This window comes from Barbus barbus (assembly GCF_936440315.1).
Source record: "Barbus barbus genome assembly, chromosome: 25".
Lineage (NCBI taxonomy): Eukaryota > Metazoa > Chordata > Actinopteri > Cypriniformes > Cyprinidae > Barbus > Barbus barbus.
This window is the reverse complement of record NC_136753.1, coordinates 21,964,642-21,987,120: the sequence shown is the minus strand read 5'-3', so window position 1 is coordinate 21,987,120 and position 22,479 is coordinate 21,964,642. Positions and strand designations below refer to the sequence as shown.

The window sequence follows — 22,479 nt, the reverse complement described above, 5'->3', positions numbered from 1 at the left end:
TATTTTTAAAATATCTGTATTAATATTACTGTAACACAATTTCATTATTATTATTAATTGTTATAATATAAATATTCAAGTTGTCATTTTAGGCAGGACTTTTACTATGACATTTTACCGGAAGAAAAGTTATTCAACACAGAAGAGCGGCAGTTATGGTTTGTTGTTAGTTGTCGTCAGTACGATGACAGCTTTGTAATGAGCTGTAGTAGCGTTAAAGCCTTAAGTCGAATCTATAAAACTCTAAAAGCTACTTTATTTCAACCAGCTATAGGTCAAGCACCGGGTGGTAGACAATGCGCTGATTTGCTGAAAATTATGTATGCTTGAATGATCTATTAAAGATGCAAACGACAAGACCAAAAGCTGGGAAACCGTTGTCTGGTGCTGTTGAGAAGAACCGGCCACGCAAAACATCCATACGGAAAAACACTTACCGGGTCGGATATACTTGGAACCGAGGTGGTAGACTTAAAGAGCTGAGGATAAGGTTGGAGATAATGGCATCCCCCATTCTTTTATGTATTGTGAATGTCATGATAAGTGACTGTTTTTTGGGGGGGGTATTTTGGGTATTTAGGCATCTTGCTCGGAAGTTCCTTCACTTGTGGATTCAGAAGACATTTGGACGAATAACAACATCACAAGCCAGGTCCAGTAATAGAGGTCATGTGTTTAAATAGCGAGCTAAAATGTACAAAGAAATACTACAGTGATTCTACTGTGCGATATATGATGTTTATTTAATGAAAAATGTTTTTTTTATTATTATGTATATAGATCTCATTATTGTAAGGTGGTCTTGAGGAAAACCTTAGTGGCTTGGAAAGATGAGTGGTGGCATGCAAGAAAGGAATGGACCCTAAATATAAGGGCAGATTGCCATTATACGTAAGTTAGGTCTTTTATGCTGAGCAAGGCTGCATTGATTTGAACAAAAATAGTCCAAACTGTAATATTTAGAAATATTACAATTTAAAATATGTGTTTTCTATTTTAATAAATTTAATATAAAATGTAACTTATTACTGAGTCAGCAGCTGAATTGTCAGCAGCCGTTACTCTAGTCTTCAGTGTCACATGATCCTTCAGAAATCATTCTGATATGCTGATTTGTCAAGAAACATTTTTTATTAGTATCAATGTTAAAAGCAGTTAAGCGGCTTATTTTAATGGCTAGGTTCTCAGTGATCACCAGTCATAATTGATTTATTTTTGGGCCATTTTAGGTATATGCTGTATAGCAAAACATTTCAAGCCTGGCAGGAGTTTGTTGCTGTCCAGAGAGAAGAAAAGAAAAAACTGCAACTTGCGATCAGATTTGGTATGTATGACGTTATTCTAATAATATTTTAGTTTCTAGAGTTGAATGAGGATGTGAATAACTTTTCAGCGTTTTATCTCACATTACTGGGGATGATTATGTTGTGGTAGTATGTTATAGTATCTGTAACTGAATATTTGTACTGCAGAGACAAAACACAAACTACGTTGTGTGTGGAATGGTTGGGAACTGTATCTGGACATGTGTCGCATGAAACGCAGGATGCAGGAGGCAGCAGTGCAGCACGAGAGACTCGCTGTACTAAAGTGAGCATTGCTCTAATGTGGTGTCAGAAAAATATTGCAGAGTCACATTCATAAGGGTAAAGCAGCCAGATAGATAATAAACCGCATTGCAGTCCTGGTGTAGGGTCAGAGTGTAGCATGAAATAACAGACTTGACTATGACAACATATTTTATATTAAGATTTAAGCAATTAAACAAGCATAAATGAGTCAATATGTTGATCTAATTTATTAATTTTGCGTGTATGAATAAGTGAGTACCATTATTAGACAGAAATACATCTACATTGTTCTTCAAAAGTTTGAGGTCAGTCAAATAGGCCAGTTAATAAAAAAAAATACAATACAAACAGTAATATCGTTATTACGTGTTATTGCATAATAATATTACAATTTAAAATAACTGTTTTCTATTTTTATATACAGTATTTAAAATGTAGCTTATTCTTGTGTTGTCAAAGCTGAATTTTCAGCAGTCATTACTCCACTCTTCAGTGTCACATGATCCTTCAAAAATCATTGAGATATGCTGATTTGTTGCTCAAGAAACATTCCTTATTATTTTCAAGGTTCAAAAACAGTTGCGCTGCGTGATAATTTTGTAGAAACCATGCTTTTTTCTTAATCTTAAAAACTATTTATATGGTACGTTTATATAATATAAACATATATAAAGATGCATGTGTATCATACTGAAGCCCTATTTTTTAAAATGGCCTTTTAGTAAAATACTAATGTGACATATTTTTGTTTGTGCATATGTTGGTCATTAAAGGAGGGTTTGGACTGTGTGGAATATGACACTACAGCACAGGGATGTGGAGTACCATCAAGAAGATCTTGCTTTGCAACACTGGGCTCACACTGTCCAGAGCAGAGTGAGTATGAACGTGTGAGAATGCAACTGTACAATGAAAATTTCTAAAGTGGCTATTCTTCACAGGCATGGCTGCACTGGAGAGACAGGATGAAACAAGCTTGTGTTCTGAAAGAGAAGGGGTCCAAAGCTCATCGTCACTATTGTCTTCAACTGTTAAGACATGTACTACATGGATGGATCAGACACACAGAGAACCGAGAGGCTAAGAGCAAGAAAGCAGGTGCCATTCACTTTTTATATTTATGATACATACTACTGTTGGTCAAATTGGTCAAATGTGACAGTCAAGACATTTCAAATAAATATTTCTGTTTCAAATAAATGTTGTTCTTTTGAACATTCTATTCATCAAAGAATCCTGAAAAAGAAATGTAGCACGGTTTCCGCAAAAATATTAAGAAGCACGACTGCTTTCAACATTAATAATAATAATAATAAGAGATGTTTATTAAACACAAATCGTAATAAAATGATTTAACGTGTTTTTTATGAAGTAATAACAGCTGGAAATTTAGCTTTGCCATCACAGGAATAAATTACATTTTAAAGTGTATTAAAGTAATAAAAAAAAAGTGTCACTTTAAATTATAAAAATATTTTCACAATATTAGTTTTTTTTTTTTTTTTTTTTTTTACTGTATTTTGGTCACATAAATGCAGCCTTGGTGGGCATGCATAAATGTTTATTTTATAAAAGCTTTAAAAAACCTACCCCAAAAGGCTTTTTAATTGCAATAACTTTTGCAATAATGCATTTTACTTGTCTTCTGTGTTGCAGATGTTGCTCAGGATGTATGGCGCGTCGCTGTGCTGGAGAAGTTTTGGTGTCAGTGGAAAAATGTGCTGCAATCCAGGAATGCGGAGAAAGACAGAGGACAGAGAGCAGACAAACTGGCCCAACACGGCTCCCAGCGGCTGGCGTTCTCACACTGGAGACACTGTATCTTTGCTTACACAGTTAAACAGACCGTTCTCAAATACTTTTATACTAGAAGAAAAAATGAAATATGTCAGTGAAAGCATGATGGTACCTAATGCAGTTGTTTTCCTGAGCTGTCTTGTAGATGTCAGTTTGTGCTCACAGAAGGCTAAGAGGGAAAAGGCTGCAATGCATCACAGACAACTCCATCTTCTGGTTAGTTGTGTTCTTGTCCTTGGAAATTGTAATGTTGTATTACATAGCCTTTTTGTTTGTTTTAATTATGTTGGTCTTGTATTTTTTTCCTAGCATTTGGGTTTAAGAGGCCTTGCTCTAAACATCACTCAAAGTAAAACTCATCGTCTCAACAAGAACATCAGTGTCCAGCATCATCATCACACTGTATGAACGACACAAATGCAAATCATAAACACAACTCTTGACAGATCTGTCCTTGAATTTAAAGAAGTGAAGTGAATTCTGTTATTAGTTACTCACTCTCAAGTTGTTCCAAACTTGACTTACTTTCTATTGAGGATAACAGAAGATATTTTTGTAAAATGTGGGTAACCAAAAATGTATTGGTGCTCACTGACTTCCATTGAGTGAAAAAAAAAAAACTATGGAAGTCTGTGAGGACCAGAAAGTGTTTGGTTACCCACATTCTTCAAAATATCTTCTTTTGTGTTTAGCAGAAGATAGAAATTTATACAGGCTTTGGAACAACTTGAGGCTGAGTAAATGATACCAGAATTTTTATTTTTGGATAAACTGTCTCTTTAACATATTAGTGGCAATTGCATTTTTTTCTTTTTTAAATAAGAGTTCATTGTACTATTAAAAATAATAATAATAATAATAATTGACGTAGTCAATCAGTAATGATTATGAATGTTATGTTTTGACATTTTTTCTTTTTCAATTATTATTTTAAGTCATTTATTTATCATAAGGTTTTTGTGTAAGAAGTGTAAATGCCAGAAATGGATATTGACATTTTTCAGTTGCTGGCAAGGTCTTGGAAAGTCTGGCAGTTGCGCTTGGATCAGGCTGAGGACAGAAGCCTGCAGCCCCGAATGAGTGTTGCACAAGCCCATCACAAGTTAGTTACATAAATGATTTAAATATGTGCACTGTTGGCAAAACAATCTACGTGTGCTTTTTAATTTTAGTTGGTCTGTGAGACTTTTAAACGGTTGTTATTAATCAACAGAATTTCTGTGCTGAGATCTTGCCTTCATCGCTGGAGAAAACGTCTCACAGAGCACAGACAAATGCAGGTAGTCACCACACTCTCATTACCTTATATCCTATACCTTATACCTGTAGTTAGTAATGGACTGCACTTTTTCCCATTTTTGTCTTAATTCTCCTAATACATTATCAAACTATATATATATTTACATAGGAGTTGGAACTACGTGCTGATGCCTGCTTTGCCCAACGTATCTTTCCACAATGTGTAAACACTTGGATGGAGTTTGCAGCACAACGCACAGAGAAACGAGAGCAGAAAGAGAGAGCTGAACAACATTACAGGCAAGTTTCTGTGCCTAAAATTGTGTGTGCGCATGTAGATATCCATGTCTGTGTTGTATTGTACTGAAAATGTACATGTTCTTGTCCTCTATACAGGCAGCAGACTTGCAGTTGGGCATTTTACACCTGGTGGAGAAACCTGGAGGTACAGAGAGATCAGAGACTTGCTGAAAGAACGGTATGATGACATCCATGATTGTACATTCACAAAAAAATTATTTTTAAAGAAAATAATATTTCCATTCAGCTAGGATGGACTAAATTGATGAAAGGTGACATTAAAGACATATCTATATCAAATAAATACTGTTCTTTTGACCTTTCTTTTCATCAAAAGATCTTGAAGACACAATTTATCACAGTTTCCATACAATATTAAGCAGCACACTAATTTTCCACAATGATAATATTAAGAAATGTACCAAATCCACATATGTTAAAAATATTTCTGAAGGATTGTGTGACACTGACTGAAGACTGAAGGAATGGCTGCTGAAAATTCAGCTTTGTCATCGCAGGAATAAATTACTTTGTAAAATATATTAAAACAGAAAACAGTTATTTTAAATTATAAAAATATGTTACAATATTACTGTTATTTGTGTATTTTTCATAGGCTGTGTTGCATTCCGAGCATGTGTCTTGTGCCCGTGTCTGGTCTAAGTGGTACTCCAGTTCTGTACAGCATAGAGACGAGAGACTCAAACAAGGAGCAGCCGACTCGCTTTACAAACACTCTCTGCTACGCAAGGCCCTGAACCAGTGGAGGAACCTTGTTGCAAGCATACAGACCAGGTGTGAATCAGATAATGTAGGCTACAGGAAAAGCATCTAAATAAACCACAGAGAATTTTGATGCAGTTTAAGCTTTTTTGTGTTTTGTTGGTTAGTCAGAGACATTTCGAGCAGGCAGAGGATCATTACAGACAGCACTGTCTGAGAAAAGCCATGGCAGACTGGCATCAGGTACTAGTGGCACAGCTGGCTCCATTCACTAAGAAAACACCTGATGTTTTTTTTTAAATCATACTATGTTGTTGTTGTTTTTATTGGTTTGAAATATTGTGAATCTAAAATAAGTCAATATGAGCTTGTTGAACAGTATGTAGATCACACAAGACAGAAGAGAGAGAAACTTACACGAATGGAGAAACATTACAACAGCAGATTGCTCAGACATGCTCTAGAGGCTTGGAAGGTATGAATACATTTGTTTTGACCCAGTATACAGTATATTTGCAAATATTGCTATATTATAGTAGCGTATTTTAAATGGTTTATATCAAGCTTACAGCTGAAAAGTTGATTAATTGTTTTTACATGTATGCGTGTAGTCATACCATTTGCAGACTCAATCGATCAACCAAAATGTGGAGTGCCGTTACCAGGACCATCAGCAGCACCTTGTCAGGTATTATTATGATCTATTTTTTTATAATTTACTGTAGTGTGTATTGTAAGATATGTGATCTGTTCTGCCTTTTTTTATTTATGTTTCTGCAGAAGAATGTTCTGTTCGTGGAGGATAAACGTGTCACAGTTGATGGAAGAGAGAGAGAAGGAAAACAGAGCAAAATGTTTTTCTCAAAAGCACCTTCTGTCTGAGGTGCTTATATCAAGATTTGTTGTATAAGTAAAAAGTAACACCTATTATTTATAAGTACAACTTTATAAACTAAATAATATATATTTGAATTGTTTGATAGGTGTTTCTGGCATGGCGACAAGGAACAGTATCTGCTCATCTTCACCGTCACCAGCAGGAGGATGCTCTGAAACAAGCTCAAACACACCTGGATAAATGTACTTTGGTTATATGAATGGCACTGTTATTGGTCTGTGTAATGATGAAATTATTCAGTGTTGTTTTTGTACTGCTAGTTCGCATGCAGGTGGCTTTGAGAAGATGGAGAGAGCGAAGCACAGAGGTAAAAGACGAGAGACTAGGGAATGAGAGAGCCAGCAGACACTACAGCAGAACCCTGGGAAGAAGAACCCTCAACACATGGACCACTAATATTCAGCATCACAAAACTTATCAGGTGACTGTCTCCATATCTGTATATATTTCAGTCTGATCTTAATTATTTGATATTTTTATCATGTGTATATGTTTGTGTTTTTTAGGTAATGAAGAAAAGAAGCTTCGAGCTTCACAAGTTGAGGATTTGTCAACGCTTTTTTATTTGCTGGAAAACACAGGTGAGTTTTTGTTTAACAAAGCATTCAATCATATTTTATGGATTTTATTTTAAAAAATCCTTGATGCTGATTGGTCAGTACAGTGCTTCAGCTGCTCTCTGCTATGACATGAAATGCTTTTTTTTTTATCTCCTTGTTAAAAAAATAGCACTTTATTTTTCATTAAACTCTTATTAATATAGCACAGCCTGTTGTTTAAATATAGTTGTACTTGTGATATTAAAGCTTTATTCTAGCCTCACTTACTGTGCAGTAGGTGGAGCTGTTGATATTGCCTCATTTCCTTTTTTTTGAGCTGCAGCTACTTATGATTGATTGTCTCTTTGAAGTTTTTATATTGTATTTTCTGTCTGAGTTTGAATGTTTATGACATACAGCTGCAGAGCAGAAGAACAGAAGCGGAGAAAACCGAGACTGCCCTTTGGCATTGGTCCCTCAGCCTACAGGCCAAGGTAATGCCAGATCATGCACCGCTTATTAATGATAATGTAGGTTTCCTGCAACTGCATAATTTCATACAGTTTGTTCTGTATGTTTTCAGGTGTTTTGCGTGTGGCGGCTCTGGATTGCAGAGCGTCACCGAAAACAGAAGCGTTTGACTGAGGCAGCTCAGTTTTACAGAGATGAACTGTTGAGAGAGGGTGTCACACACATCCTCACACACACAGGACACATGAATGCATTCTCAACTAACATTGCCCAGCACAGCTATGAACAGGTGCATTTCAGTCTAGTCTATAAAAGTACATATTTGTTTGTGTTTGCACAAATATTAAGTAATCTGAATCACATACAGAGCTGTCGACAGCTGCAGGGAGTGGTAAGGCGGTGTGCCATACGATGGAAGCAGCGGGCACTGTGCAAGCCTGTCAAGGGTAAAACAGACGGCCACCCCAAGAAGAGCGTGTCTTTTTTTCTACCAGAAGACCACACCCCCATCCCCACCCCTTGTCCAATCAGGAGCCAAGCAGAAGAGCAGAGGCAGAAAGATTCCATCATCAGTCAGCTGCAAGTCACTCTTATTACAAATGTTAATTCTGATTTTATTTATGTTTAAGTTGTTAGTCGGATTAGGCTTTGTTGTGCTTAAATCTACTACAAGCTTCTATAATTGTATAACACATACATATATAGGGAAAGAGTAAGTAGTGTTTGATACAACATCTTAATCCTGTTTTAATTTTTACAGATTTGATTCAGACTTTGAAAATTAGGGTATTTAATCTGATGGACCATTCTTGAGTTAATCGAATCGTCCTGTTCTGGTTACAGGTGGTCAGTTCGAGCATCTAGATTGCAACCGAGAAGACCAGATGACCTTCTGCAGTCCCCACTCAAAACTCTGCCACTTGGCTTCAAGATCAGCAGGTGTAGTATGCATCAAACCTAAAGTCGCAATCTTTTTTTTTTTTTTAATAACTATGTTCATATATTAATGAACATCTACCTTTCTTTGTGGTCCTCCAGTAGTCAGAGGGTGTCTGGAAGAGAGATTTCTCCATTACGCTCAGTCCATTTGTCCCATAGCCCACTGGAGTCACCTGCAACGGTGCTACAACCAAAGGTCCTCCCCTTCAGACCTGGCATTCCTGGATATATCTCCACTACTGTCCAGGACATACTGCTTCCTCCATCTTCATTTACTGTCTCTTTAGCACATGGCAAGGTAAGCAATGATGCTGTAAGAACACTTGTTTGAATGTTTTTCAAAAGATGAAAAACCTTTATTAGTTTTTTCCCATGGCAGTTCCTATTTATTTGGTTACTTACTGGTGTTTTTGTAGCTTTGTATTTTTGTCTTAAATGTGTATTGCTAATTCTTTATTTGAATACGCTAGTCTTTCTGTAAAGATTTCTACATTGAATTAATTATGCACTTTTCTTTTTTTACAGCAAAAACGCTTACACGATCAGGAGCTCCCACTGCATTCTATGCATTTTACTTCCCACCCTCTCCAAACACAAGGTAAAAACATAATATGAAGAAAGTTTCATTTTTATTAGTCTGAGGTTCAGTAACATTTTGAAAGAGCATTTACGCTAGTCACATCTGGGCTGTAGGTGTACATGAGAGATTACCTGAGCAGGATGAGGAGAATGAGGAAGATGAGGCTGTAGATGTGGAGCAAACAGAAAATCTCACAAAAGAACTACTAGACATTAGACTGGAAATGCAACGATACCAGCAAGACAGAAAACAGCTACAGTAAGTAAATTTGGCTTTGAATAGGGTGAGTGTGCAGAATTTCGAATTATTTATTATTAAAAAAGCACTCTAACTATTAATTATTTTTATGGCAATCAAAGAGATGTGTAAACTAATCCATAGCATATAAAATAAAATAAAAATTTTCAGCTAAAGTGATCCTGCAGTAAAATTCCAGCTGTAGTTTGACTGAATCAGCATATGAAATTTTTTATTTTTACTCTAGTAAAACACAAAGGAAACTTGGCTTTTGGTGTGAATGGTTGTTTCTGCTACTTTTCAGAGACTGAGGAGAAAATATTTGGATTCTGCACTTTACAGAGAAAGGAATGTGTTGCTTTTCAATTTTGTGATAGCCAAAGGGGTTTAACAAATCTTCAGCTTCAAAAAGAAAAAAAAAAAAAACTGCACCTAATGAGATGTTTTCACTAATATAGTGAATCCAGTCTGTGTTTGTGTATATGTGTGTGTTTAGGACATGGCGTAAGCTCCAAATGGTCTTGAGTAACTGGCTCGAAACATCAGGCATTGAGGGAGAAACTGATGAACGAGAAAGCATTTTAAAGGAGCTAAGTGAGGTATCCATATATCTTTTCTTTATCTCCTGCACTCATTCATACATGCATTCATGTTTTTAAATATGTACAGTAAAAAAATAAACAAATAACAGTGCAAGGTCTTGGTTCCTCAAGCTGCACTGTCACACAGAGGACACTGGTGGTTTGCATTTAACGCGCATATTTTTAGAGAATTTATGTAAACATAAATCTAAGATGCTCAAAACTAGCTGTGTGTATCACTAGATAAAGGTTAGGGATTGCATAAACTTGCTTTTGCTTATGATATGCCATATTGGAAATATTATAATCTGAATTATAATTGGCATACTTAAGATCTAATATGTTGTTATTATTATTATTAGTGATTTGAGTAGCTTAAATTTCTAATTTAATTTGTATGCTTGTACTTGTCTTTACACACCCCTCGAGGTCTAAATGATTTTGTATGGTGTTTATGTATGTAAGACCATTGTTTGTAGAAAAATATTGTGAGACAGTAGCTATTTGTTCATCTCTGGTTTCATTTATTTATTCAATTTTAGTAATGTTTTCATATGTTTTTTGCAGCTTGAGAGTCGCATTTCTTCTCTGTCTTCGAGATTAAACAAACAGAAACCCACCATGATTCGCCATGCTGCCAGAGTTAACACCATCCAGAGCCAACTACTACTGTCCAATGTTAATACAAAAACACCCACTAAATATGGAATATAAGTATAATTAAAGTCTATATTGTGCAGCCCATTATGTGATGCCAACTTTATTCCAGAAACAATTTCAGATGATATTGTAGTTTTGTAACCCTTGGGGGAAAAGCAAAATTGTGTGATTTCAAAACCCGTTTTTATTTCAGTTATTTATGTATTCAGAGACACTGTTGTAAATATGTATTCCATTTCTAATAAAGCATTAAATCATACATTTTAATGTTGTGAATTTGCTTGATTCCGTTCAACGTACTAAAAACTGGGTACCTGAGTTCAAATTTTGTTGGCTGCGCATGACGTTGGAATGTTGGATCCTAAACTTGCAATCCTCATTTGGACCTTCACATGGACTTCGCTGCTGCTTCAGTGGAGTAAAGGCCAGGCAAGGAAGGATGCCTGGACGAGAATAGTCCACGTGACATAAGAGTTCCAGTGTAATATTTTCCATATGCGCGCATTTATTATAAGAGCTATTCGCTTTGAAAACACCCGCTTGCACAGCACAGGTTTTTTTCAGACTGACGCAAACCTAAACAGTGAGAACTTCGGTAGGTACTGTTTCACTGAAACGTCTCTTCTGGACTCCATGTAGACAGTTACTGTGATTCAACTGCACAGAAAAAAAATTCTGATACTATGATGAAGCGAGTTAGTGTAATTGTCATCTTATTGCTGTCCTCCATCACCAGCTGGGGTAAGTGCGCGTTTGCTAAAATTATCAAAAGCTGTGAATGATTAACTCGTGCTTTTTCTGTTGTATTTTTTACATGCATTTCATCATCTTAGCCATTTAAATGTTCAGAAATATGTTAATAGTTTTGAACGTATTTTAGAATTATTAGGGGATAAACGTTTGGTGAAGAAAAAAGTTGCTGGACCTCTGCCAGAATATTCATATGTTGCACCCACCTACCTACTAATATATAAATATCCCTACTAATTATGTATTGTAATAAATAAATATATTTTTTACAAAACTAAATTAGTAGGGACCATATTATAAAACTGGCCTACATTTAAAATTGTTGGTCCAACTTTATATTAAGTGGCCTTAACTACTATGTACTTACATACTTGCATACTTTTTTAGTGCCTATGAGGTGGGATACGGGTAAGGTTAGGGACAGGATTGGTGGTATTTTTTAATTGATATATTATCAATTAATAAATCACATTTATTCACTTTAAATAAAATTAATATGTAAAATAGTGCATATATTTAGCAAAATGCTGCTCTTGAGATCTATCTATGGTCACAGAATGTCTTTCATGAGGTAAATGTAACATTACGTGACAGTTCACAAGCTGTTTTATTTGTGCATTGTTTGTGATTAAAACATTGCTTTAGCAATTATGTGAGACATGATATATTTCAAGTACTGTCTCGTTCTGTTTTGTACTGTTTCATTCATTTTTATTTTGTGCTGTAACTAGTAGTATGGAGAAAGAGATTATTGGATCATGTGCCGCTTGAACAGAGGTGGTGATAAAACTGACAATTTTAAAGCTGAGACTTTCTTTCATATTCAAAGTAACAAATGAATAATTTAGAATGTAAGGCCATTTAATATAAAGTGGGTCCCCTTAATAATTAAAGTTCTGTAAGTTTTGCCATATTTATAAAATTTTCAGTAGTATGCCTGGAATGACAGCTAGTTATAGTTTGCAGGCCGTGCAGTTTTTATGGTATATAATTGTTTCCTATTTCCAAAATAAATAGTTTATGGTGCATAAATTCATTCAAAGAGAATGAATTGTGACATAAAACACAATTGTAAATATTTTAATTTCCTCATGAAAAAAATACTAATTTATTAGTAAAAACCCATTTTATTTGTGACCTGTTATATCACTGTTCTGAACGTGTATGCCTGTATATCTGCGTTCAGGTAAGAAGATGCGCTGGTGTACAGTCTCAGAGCCGGAGCAGAGGAAGTGTGCTGAGCTGGCCAAAGCTCTGGTCGCTGTGCTTCCACCTGCGGCTGTCACAGCATTCGGCCGTCTCTCATGTGTGAAAGCTTATGGCACTGCTGACTGCATTAATAAGATACGGGTGGGTTACATATGATATTGTGTGAGCTAAAATCTGTTTGAATAGAACTCAATCACAGGACAGAAATGTAGATGCTTTACGTTCTGCTATCCTCTCCTCTCCTGTCAGGATAATAAAGCTGACCTAGTGTCTCTGGATGCTGGAGAGGTATACTCTGCAGTAAAACAGTTTGGGCTCACAGTAGTCGCTAAGGAGATCTACAGAGATGGTATCATACAAAAACATAACGTGGTTTCATTCTTGCTCTGTTATGGCGTCTTGTTGGTCATCATATGCCTCACACTTTGCAAGCAGAAACATGTAAATATGTTCCTTTTTCATTTTGTCTTTACCTCCATCTCCCAGGTGGCTGTATTCTTGCAGTTGCTGTGGTGAGGAACAGCAGTACTTTAGATATGCGCTCTTTGCGGGGCAGTAGGAGTTGTCATAGTGGAGCTCGCTGGACTGCTGGTTGGAGTCTCCCTTTGGGACATCTCCTTTCAAGAAACCTCCTACCCTGGGCAGAGGATGAGCCCCTCAGTCAGGGTAAGACGATCATGATCACATATTTTATATAACCAGTGGCAGTATTAACTAAAACTTAATATGTAACAAAAAAATTCTTATGAACATGTAGCTTTTTGCTTCACAGTGTTAACTGAAGGACTGGAGTATTGTGTGTATTACTTGTGGATTATTGTGATGGTAAAAGTTAGACAAAATTTTCAGCAAATTTTTATTTTGGGGAAAACTAAAAATAATATCATTATCATTATTAGTAAACTATTACTAAAACAACATGAAAATAACAGTGTATGGAATGAAATCAGTTTGAAACGGTTTTCCAGGTTTTCGTCGTTGTTATGTATTTCCAGTCACTTGGTAATCAGGATCATAATATTAGGAAGTATTCTGTCATGTTCTCCCAAACCAAACAAACAAAGTTTTCAAAAATATGTATGACTGTGTGCTGAGTTCCCAGTGCTCATACTTTGACTATTTTGTCAGCGGTCAGTGCTTTCTTCAATGCCAGCTGTGTGCCTGGAGCAACTACAATGGCACCAAGCCTTTGTTCCTTGTGCCAGGGTCAAAGGTCATACATTCGTCAGAAAAATTTCCATTGTGAAACGTCTCACAGTGAACCATTCTACCACAACCAAGGAGCACTCAGGTTAAAATAATCCTATTTACACCTGTATCAATAAGTCACTGCCAAGTTCCCTTGAGGATCTTACAGCATCCAGTCTTTTTCTTGTAGATGTTTACAGTCACGTGCAGGAGACGTTGCCTTCGTGGATCACACAGCTCTGGACAGCATAGATGGTTAACACAATATTTCACTCTAACACAAACATTTATGCTTATATGGATGTACTAGTGATTAAATCCTATTTGAGATAAACAGCTTTTTCTTCTTTCATATTTCTTTTTGATCCCAGCTTATAGTTTTTTTTCCTTCAACAGAAAGTGAGAAAGATGAGTTCAGACTGTTGTGTGCAGATGGAACTCATGCTCCCCTCAGCAGTTTTAGAAAATGTAACCTTGGACGAGGCCCTGGAGGAGGTGTGGTCACTCGAATGAACACCCGTAAAACTGCTCGAAAGTTCTTGGTCACTGCCCAGGTATGTTTTATGTTGGAGCCCAAAACTTGCACATTAGAGTGTCTGATCCAAAGTGTTGTCTATGCAGGACACACTACTGTAAAATTAAAGCCTACAAACTACTAATATATTGTTTATTACAATCTCAAACCTGACTCAAACCCAAAGTTTTACAGTGCATGGAAATCTTACCATAAAGGTACAGTTTACCACAAAAATTAAAATTCTGCCATCATTTACTCACCCTCATGTTGTTTAAAGCTGTATAATTTTTTCTTCTGTGGAACACAAAAGTAGATATTTTGATAAATGTCCCTGTGTTTTGTTGTCCATATAGAGTGGTGAATGATGAACAAAACTGTTTGGTTACCAATAATCTTGAAAATGTTGTCTTCCACAGAATAAAGTAGGTCATACAGTTTTAAAAAGCAACGTGAGGATAAAAGAATGATAACAGAATTTCCATTTTTGGGTGAATTATCTCTTTAACAAACAGATTGATGGTCATGTTGACCTCAGGTTCCTGCAGATGTTCCTAATAATGTTATTGGTATCTTGGCAGAAAGTACTGATAGGATTTCAGGATCTTGTGAAAAATGTAGGTGTTTTCTTTTGAAGGTATCATTTGGTTTGAGGGGAAGGGAGCGTCAGCGCTTCCAGCTGTTTGAATCAGCATCCTATGGTGGGAGTGACCTTCTCTTCAAAGATGTGACCGAGAAATTATCAGTTCTGATGGAAGACATGGATATGAGCCAGGTTCTGGGACTGGACTATGTGGCCTTGCTCAAGGGCCTTGGACATGAAGGTGAAAGATTGCTTCCCCTCTGTACCTATCTTGGGAATGAAACGCTTAGACTTTAGTGTGTGTGTGTGTGTGTGTGTGTGTGTGTGTGTGTTTGATTAGGCAGCTCACTGGAGGATAGTGTGGTGAGGTGGTGCTGTATAAGTCACGCTGAACAGAAGAAATGCGAGCAGTGGGCTCTTAACATAAAATCGGATCCTCTGGTGTGTGTGAAAGCTTCATCTATGAGTGACTGCATTGAGAAGATCAAGGTCCAGTAAGACATATTTTCAGCACTTGTGATTTTATATTTAAACAAACATCAACAACATATTTATTTATTTTATTTTATTGTAATTTTCTATTTTATTTTATTTTTAACAGATGCAGAATACAGTTTCATCACAAAAAATATTAGTGGCCTAAACATTTTCTCATTTGCAGTAGTGATTGTGATTTTCAGTGTAATTTTAGTATTGTTTACTATTGTACTATTCATTAATATTTTTACTTAGCTTTTATTATTTTTATATTTTTATTCAGCATTCATTTAAATGTAATATAATTTTAGTAATTTCATGTGCTCTTGTCATTTTTATTAGTTTTTTTATAGGCCTATATATATTCTGTTTTACTTTAATGTATTTTTTAGTACTTTACTTAATTGTATTTTATTTAGTTTAGGGGCTAAGGCAACGTCTCTAATGTTCATTATTAGTTTTTCATCTAATATTTATATTTTATTTCATTTAATCTTTTTCAAATAATGAAAACTATTTTTATCTTTAGTTAATACGGTCACTGGTGATTATTCTTTGTATCAGTGCCTAGAACAGAATGAATTGTTCATTTTCACAGAGGGATGAGGTGGATGCTGTGTCTCTTGATGCTACTCACGCATTCATAGCTGGGAAATGTGGCCTTGTCCCTGTTGTGACTGAATATTATGGTATGTAAAACATTTAAGATCCTAATGTACCATATAATACTTACTCATGTTCTTCTCACCTTGATTTGTTTTTCTCTTTGGTTCTTTTGAAATTTAGGAGAGAAATGTGAGAATCCTGAAGGAGTTGGAGGCCATTTTGAAAGTGATGGTAATACAGGGCTAAAATGATCTTAGCAAAATGCAATCTCTATTATTGTGTCTTTACAAAATACATTTATCTCTGTAGAATTACCATCAGTGTATGGTGTGGCACTTGTACGTCGAACAAGTAGGAGTTTATATTTTGGAAGTCTGGGCGGCAGACGCTCTTGCCACGGTCACATGTACAGCCCTGCTGGCTGGGTTTTACCTGTGAGACACACACTCAGCACAGAGCACAACAGCAGCGCCCCATGTCAGCCGAATAATGGTACTACATGTTACTCTCGATTACTTGGTATCTTTATCAAATAGTTTAAATATAATATTTTATTTATCTTTTAATGCAGGGTTTCAGTATGCTATCTGTTTACTTGCATGTCATGTGACCGTTAACCAGCATTAAAGAGCCATGAACATGCAAGTGTGACGTTAAATGAATGAAATACTAACTTAATCTCACAAGGTACTTTAAGAAAAAAGGTATTGGAACCCCTGCTTTAAAGGAAAAAAACCCTCAGGTCATCCAAGATATAGATGAGTTTGTTTATTCATCAGAACACATTTGTAGAAAATTAGCATTACATCACTTGCTCACCAGTGGACCCTTTGCAGTGAATGGGTGCCGTCAGAATGAGCTGGTAAAAGCAGCTGATGAAAAAAACAGCTAAAGGACCGTTGACATGCTTTAATGATGGATTTGTTTCTTACAAACACACATCAAGACATTTATTGATGGACTGGAGTTGTGTGGATTACTTGTGGATTATTGTGATGTTTTTATCAGCTGTTTGGACTGTTTCTGACGGCACCCATTCAGTGCAGAGGATCGATTGGTGAGCAAATTAAGTAATGCTATATTTCTCCAAATCTGTTCTGATGAAGAAACAAACTCATCTACATCTTGTATGGCTTTAGGGTGAGTACACTTTCAGCATATGTTCATTTTGGGATGAACTATTCCTTTAATGTAGCCCGTTTTGTTTTCAGTGTACGGTGAGGTGTTTTGGAAAGGTTGTTTGCCAGGAGGTCAAGGCAATCTCTGTAAGGTGTGTATGGGTGGGACTGGGGAAGCTGCCACTAAACGGTGTGCTGACAACCATAATGAGCGTTACTATGGCAATATGGGTGCATTAAGGTGAGGAGTTGCTATTCCACACAGTTCAAATAAAATGGTACACAGAAGAATATCTCTCATAGTTAATGTATCATAGCTCAAACCATGCAGCTTTGCAGGCTTTAAAATGTCTTTTACTTTAGGTGCTTGGTTGGAGACTCCAGTGGGAAGAGCTTTGGAGATGTGGCGTTTATGGAACACCACAATCTGGAGAGCAACATCGAACGTAAAGCTGTAAACTCTGAGAAATGTCATCGAAATGAATCACATTTGTAATATGCATGATGTGTTTGTTGGACAGGTCTAAACACCAGTGGCTGGGCAGAGGGTTGGCTCGCTTGGGACTTTGAGTTGCTTTGTGGAGATGGCAGCCGGGCTCCTCTGACAGAGTGGAAGACCTGTAACTTAGGAGCAATCCCTCCAAATATTGTTATGACACGTCCTGTTCTTATAGCTCGCATTTATGACCTCTTAATGAAGTCACAGGTCTGCATGCTGAATTAATAATCGTTTGATTAATTTGAGAGTCTTTTAGAATCAGAATACTGATGTGTTTTGTACAATAGGAAACCATAGCAGCTCGTCCAGATTCTGGGTTCCACCTGTTTGATTCTCAGCAGTATGGAGAGAGTGACCTGCTCTTTAAGGATGCTACAAAGTGCCTCGTTCACACCAGTCACATGGACTACCGCACCATACTGGGAGAAGAGTTCTATTCACAGGCTGAGAGCATCTTTAACTGCACACAATCAAGTGAGAATAAAAGGAAACATTATTATATCCATACCAGTTATTTGTTTGCATTTATATACAATCACTGGATTTTAAAAGAGCACATAGATATGTCAAATGTGTCTTATTTGAATGATTATTCATGCATATTTTAATTGGGGCTATTGTTTTTAATTATTAATTAATTTTTGTTTTTTACAGATATCTTGCAGTTCTGCAATCAAGATGTGTGCAGCATATTTTAAACAACCTCTATGAATTTTTTTGACAATGTTAAAAAAGAAGCATGGGTCAAAAATGTATATGGTTTATTTTGTATCATTACTGACATACAATAAAATACTCTCTTAAGATATAATATATATATATCTGTGAGTGCAGTACTGGAGAGTTTATTAGTTTAATCAAAGAACACTGCTGAGGATGTGTTAACGAGCCAAAAAGCGAGGACCTTCACGAAACTACATTAACCATCATGCACCTGTGTAACAACACGGAAGTTCTTGTTTTGATGACCGCTACAGCTACTGTACTAATGTTTACGAAATACAAGTCTTTTGGTGTCGAGGAGTTTATAAAAACAGGTAAGTTATTAAAGTTATGTAATTGGTTGTACATCTGAAATATTTGTTGGAAGTATATATTCGCACGAGGCATAATGTCCGTGGCATGTTTTTCAATATCTTAGCTTACTTGACATTTAAATCAAGTTATACAATGAGTTGGTCACTTTCCATCTACAAACTTCAAAAATCTGAATTAGCTGACATTACTATTTTATAGTTATGTTTATAACGTAATATTTGTCTTTAATTCCATTAAAAGTATCACACAAAGTTTATGTTAAGTAATGTTATGATGTAATAAATAAATACCGTACACCTGTAAGACATTGCACATATGCATAGACATTTTCTTATTTTTAAGTTTTATTAGTGTATTATATCCATGTATATTGGAAATTTTATTGAATAACAAATTAGCTGAACAACTTTATTTATTATAGAACTTTATTAGTTCACCATATTTCAGACCATAACATGTAAAGACAATAGAGTAGTTATTGTGCAGAACAGTTGTTTGTTTGTTGATAAACAGTTGTTTGTTGTTATCTGAACAGGTTTGTAGATGCTGTTTTCATGGAGATGCCTGCCTCCTTGTGTGGCAGTGGGAAGATGTGACTCTACAATACAAGCTAGTGTGCAACGAATTGTTCCTGCAAGTGGCTCAATTGACTCCAGTGCTGTTGAACAACTCCACGCCTTTGTGTCGCAGGCTTCTCGTCTGTTTGTAATAAGCGGTGCCAGACTCTCCACTGAATCTGGAATTCCAGACTATAGATCAGAAGGTGTGGGACTGTACGCACGGACTGACAGGCGGCATATGCAACACTCAGAGTTTGTGCGCAGTACAAAATCGAGGCAGCGATACTGGGCTCGGAATTATGTGGGGTGGCCACAGTTCTCCTCACACCAGCCGAATCCAGCACATTGCGGGACTGGGAGGAAAAGGGAAAACTGGACTGGCTCGTCACTCAGAATGCAGATGCATTACACTCAAAGGCTGGACAACAGAGACTAACTGAACTTCATGGATCTACACATAGGTAAGGGCAGGACTTGCTTGAAGATCATTTGATTATGGAGTTAAAGAATCTGTGCAATGTAAAAGGAAAAATATTTTGTGGTTTTATGTTTGTCCCGCTCTTAGGGTTGTATGTTTGGACTGCGGGCAGCTGACTCCACGTGCTGAGCTTCAGATGCGTTTTGCAGCTCTTAACCCTGGCTGGGCAGCAAGTGCAGGCGCTGTGGCCCCAGATGGAGACGTGTTTCTGGAAGACGAGCAGGTGCTGAACTTCACAGTACCTGCTTGTGATGCCTGTCGCGGTGTACTCAAACCTGTGGTGACGTTCTTTGGTGACGTAGTGAACCGGACTACAGTTAACTTTGTGCATAACAAGCTGGCTGAGTCTGATGCTGTACTTGTATCTTCTCTTCAGTCATGTTTCACCAATATCACTTTAAAAACATTTCCTATTCACATATACCAGGGTTACTCATTTCTACTCACTGGCTGCCATCTCCTGGTGTAATGATGTATCATACAGATAGGGCTCACAAAACAAATTATTGTTCATTCAAAGTTTTTAGGTAAAATAAACATAATACAAAAGATAAATTTTACATATTCACACTTTCTTGGTTAGTTAGCTAAGTGCAAATAAGAATACGGCAAGTTGGACTTAAGATGAAATAATTTATATTAAATACTTAATATAATAAATTATAAAGGTGAATTTCCCATCTAGAATTTATTCTCCAAAAAGTTACTGAGCTCCTCAAAAATCAATGTGGGAAACATTTATGGTAATGATGAAATTCTAATTAAGAGTGAAATTGTAATTAAGGTTTTTTAGGTGAATGGATTTACAAGATTTTAATCAAAATCACCATGGTTACTATACTTAACTAAAACCCAGCCACATAAAGAAATGAATGCTTGACATAAATAAAAGGTTAAATTTTTTGTTAAAATTTAAAAACCATTTAAACTAGTTGCCAAGATAAGATTTTAAGATTGTTTCCACCATTAAATAAAAAAATTAACAATTTTTTTTCTTGCGATTCTTAGTTTAGATCTCAAAAACATTTTTTGTCTCAGAATATAAACTGTATATGACACAAAAACCTATATATATATATATATATATATATATATATGGCAGGAACAAGCTTTCATACATTTCTCATTTTCATTTTGTTTAACTTGATATACTAAAATAACTCAAACTAAAGCTGAAATAAAAACTATATAGAAATAAAAACAAAACTAACACTAATGAAATTTACAAAAACAAACAACAAAATTACCAAAAATGTAAAAATAACTCAAATTAAAATAACTAACATTAAATGATAAAATAATTATAATAGTAAAATAATTGAAATGAAAATGTAAAATAAGAAAATAAAATTGAAAAACTGTAATAATAGTATCATTATCTATTGTAATACTATAATAGTATTGACTATAGTAGCAAAAATATCTCAGTAATAGCACTGTTCCCCTCTAATAGTTACAACCCTATTCCAGTGCACCTTCTCCTTGCTGCTAGTGAAAGAAAGCTTTTGGAAGCCATCATGAATATAGGACGCACTAGAGCTGATCATCTTACTGATATCAGGGTGCGTGCACACTGTGGAGAAGTGCTGCCGGCCATTCAGCTCTGAAAAATGAGAAACTCTTGAGACTCTTTTCCTTGAAGCTATTCTGAACCTCAGCACTCGACTCATCACGGGATTACTGGAACATAGATTTGGTTTGGTTGTAGGCTGGTTGCATGATACAACTGATCTCTACCTCAAGTTACGGAATTACTTTAACATACAGTGCCCTTCATACGTATTGGAACAGTAAAGACAAAATTGCTCTGTTGGCTGTGGAGTCATGACATTTGCAAATATGATTAAAAGATGAATATGAGACAAAACTACAGAATGTCACATTTTATTATTAGCCGTTTCAACACATACATGTTTTACCAAATAAAAAGAACAGCACTTTTAGAGTTCATCCCACTCATTGATGTGAGCATATGTATTGGGACAGTTGAACATAAGGCTGATATAAAAGATGAAAAGCTATTATTTTTTTGCAGATCCCTTGCGCACAATCACAACAGTGAGTCTGTGACCCATAGACATCACCAGACTCTTGGTCTCATCCTTTGAAATACTTTTCCCAGCCTTTATTGCAGCCAATCCCAATTGTTGCTTGTTTTGGGGAGTTTCTGTCTTTACTCTCCTCTTCAGCTGGTGAAATTCATGTTCAGTCGGATTTAAATCTGGAGATTGACTTGGGCAATCTAATACTTTCCATTTCTTTGCCCTTATAAATTCCTTGACTGAACTGGCAGGGTGTTTTGGGTCATTGTCCTGATGCAATATGAAGCACTTCCCAATGAATCTGGTGGCATATTCTTTAATATTGGTAGGCAAGATGGTTTTGTACCCTTCCAAATTCATTCTGCTACTGTCATCATACATTACGTCATCAGTAAAGTTGAGAGGGCCTGTTCCAGAGACAGCCATGCATGCCCATGCCATGACACCACCTCCACCATGCTTTACAGATGAGGCTGTATGCTTGGGATCATTTGCGGTTCCCTTTTTTCTCCACATTTTTGCTTTCCCATCACTTAGATAAAGGTTCATCTTTGTCTCTTCGGTCCATAAAAACCGTTCCAAAACTCTTCTGGCTCACCTTTGTGGTTTTGTGCAAACTCTAATCTTGCCTTTCTATTTTTGGTGCTGGTCAGAGGTTTGCATCTTGCTGTGTAGCATCTGTAATTCTGTGTCAAAATCCTGAGGACAGTAGATTGTCAGAGAATCACCCCAGCTTTCTGGAAGTTGTTGGTGATTTTAGGGTTCATTTTCACAGCTTTTATGATTTGTCTGTCATCAATTCCAAACTCTTGATTTCTCCATGCCCTTTGTTTTTGCTATAGCTCTAACTGACTTTCTCTTTTCTTTTAGCATCCAAATTGC

At 36.2% G+C, this 22,479-nt stretch overlaps 2 protein-coding genes and 1 pseudogene across 5 annotated transcripts; all 3 read left to right on the top strand.

Moving 5' to 3' along the window:
* The first annotated feature begins 138 nt into the window (after positions 1–138).
* On the top strand, positions 139–10,800 carry sfi1 (SFI1 centrin binding protein). Of its 3 annotated transcripts, none has more exons than XM_079376514.1 (31): positions 139–490; positions 581–652; positions 781–891; positions 1,230–1,324; positions 1,473–1,590; positions 2,345–2,447; positions 2,513–2,669; positions 3,228–3,389; positions 3,514–3,584; positions 3,678–3,770; positions 4,373–4,470; positions 4,582–4,648; positions 4,777–4,907; positions 5,004–5,085; positions 5,524–5,702; positions 5,798–5,873; positions 6,010–6,105; positions 6,242–6,318; positions 6,411–6,513; positions 6,614–6,710; positions 6,789–6,949; positions 7,035–7,109; positions 7,487–7,561; positions 7,651–7,827; positions 7,906–8,117; positions 8,382–8,477; positions 8,577–8,775; positions 9,003–9,075; positions 9,171–9,315; positions 9,791–9,893; positions 10,443–10,800. In XM_079376514.1, exons 1-31 carry the CDS (start codon positions 345–347, stop codon positions 10,587–10,589), a joined length of 3,597 nt encoding a protein of 1,198 aa, XP_079232640.1. In that variant the 5' UTR covers positions 139–344; the 3' UTR covers positions 10,590–10,800. The 3 variants fall into 3 exon arrangements, with proteins under 3 accessions (XP_079232640.1, XP_079232642.1, XP_079232641.1); XM_079376516.1 differs by having other exon boundaries at positions 141–490; positions 581–666; positions 9,791–9,883; positions 10,443–10,799; XM_079376515.1 differs by having other exon boundaries at positions 152–490; positions 581–666.
* Positions 10,801–10,875: 75 nt separating this feature from the next.
* On the top strand, positions 10,876–18,296 carry sxph (saxiphilin). The gene is made up of 17 exons (XM_079376537.1): positions 10,876–11,276; positions 12,472–12,635; positions 12,744–12,843; positions 12,981–13,160; positions 13,623–13,785; positions 13,873–13,937; positions 14,079–14,236; positions 14,834–15,020; positions 15,120–15,268; positions 15,855–15,945; positions 16,043–16,093; positions 16,172–16,354; positions 17,074–17,221; positions 17,344–17,426; positions 17,502–17,686; positions 17,767–17,953; positions 18,134–18,296. The coding sequence occupies exons 1-17, from the start codon at positions 11,219–11,221 to the stop codon at positions 18,175–18,177; spliced, it is 2,196 nt and encodes a 731-aa protein (XP_079232663.1). The 5' UTR covers positions 10,876–11,218; the 3' UTR covers positions 18,178–18,296.
* A 149-nt stretch (positions 18,297–18,445) lies between these two features.
* LOC306844447 (NAD-dependent protein lipoamidase sirtuin-4, mitochondrial-like) lies at positions 18,446–21,286 on the top strand (annotated as a pseudogene). The gene is made up of 4 exons (XR_013785995.1): positions 18,446–18,516; positions 19,053–19,538; positions 19,643–19,935; positions 21,026–21,286. The product of XR_013785995.1 is annotated as an NAD-dependent protein lipoamidase sirtuin-4, mitochondrial-like (transcript).
* Positions 21,287–22,479: the final 1,193 nt, after the last annotated feature.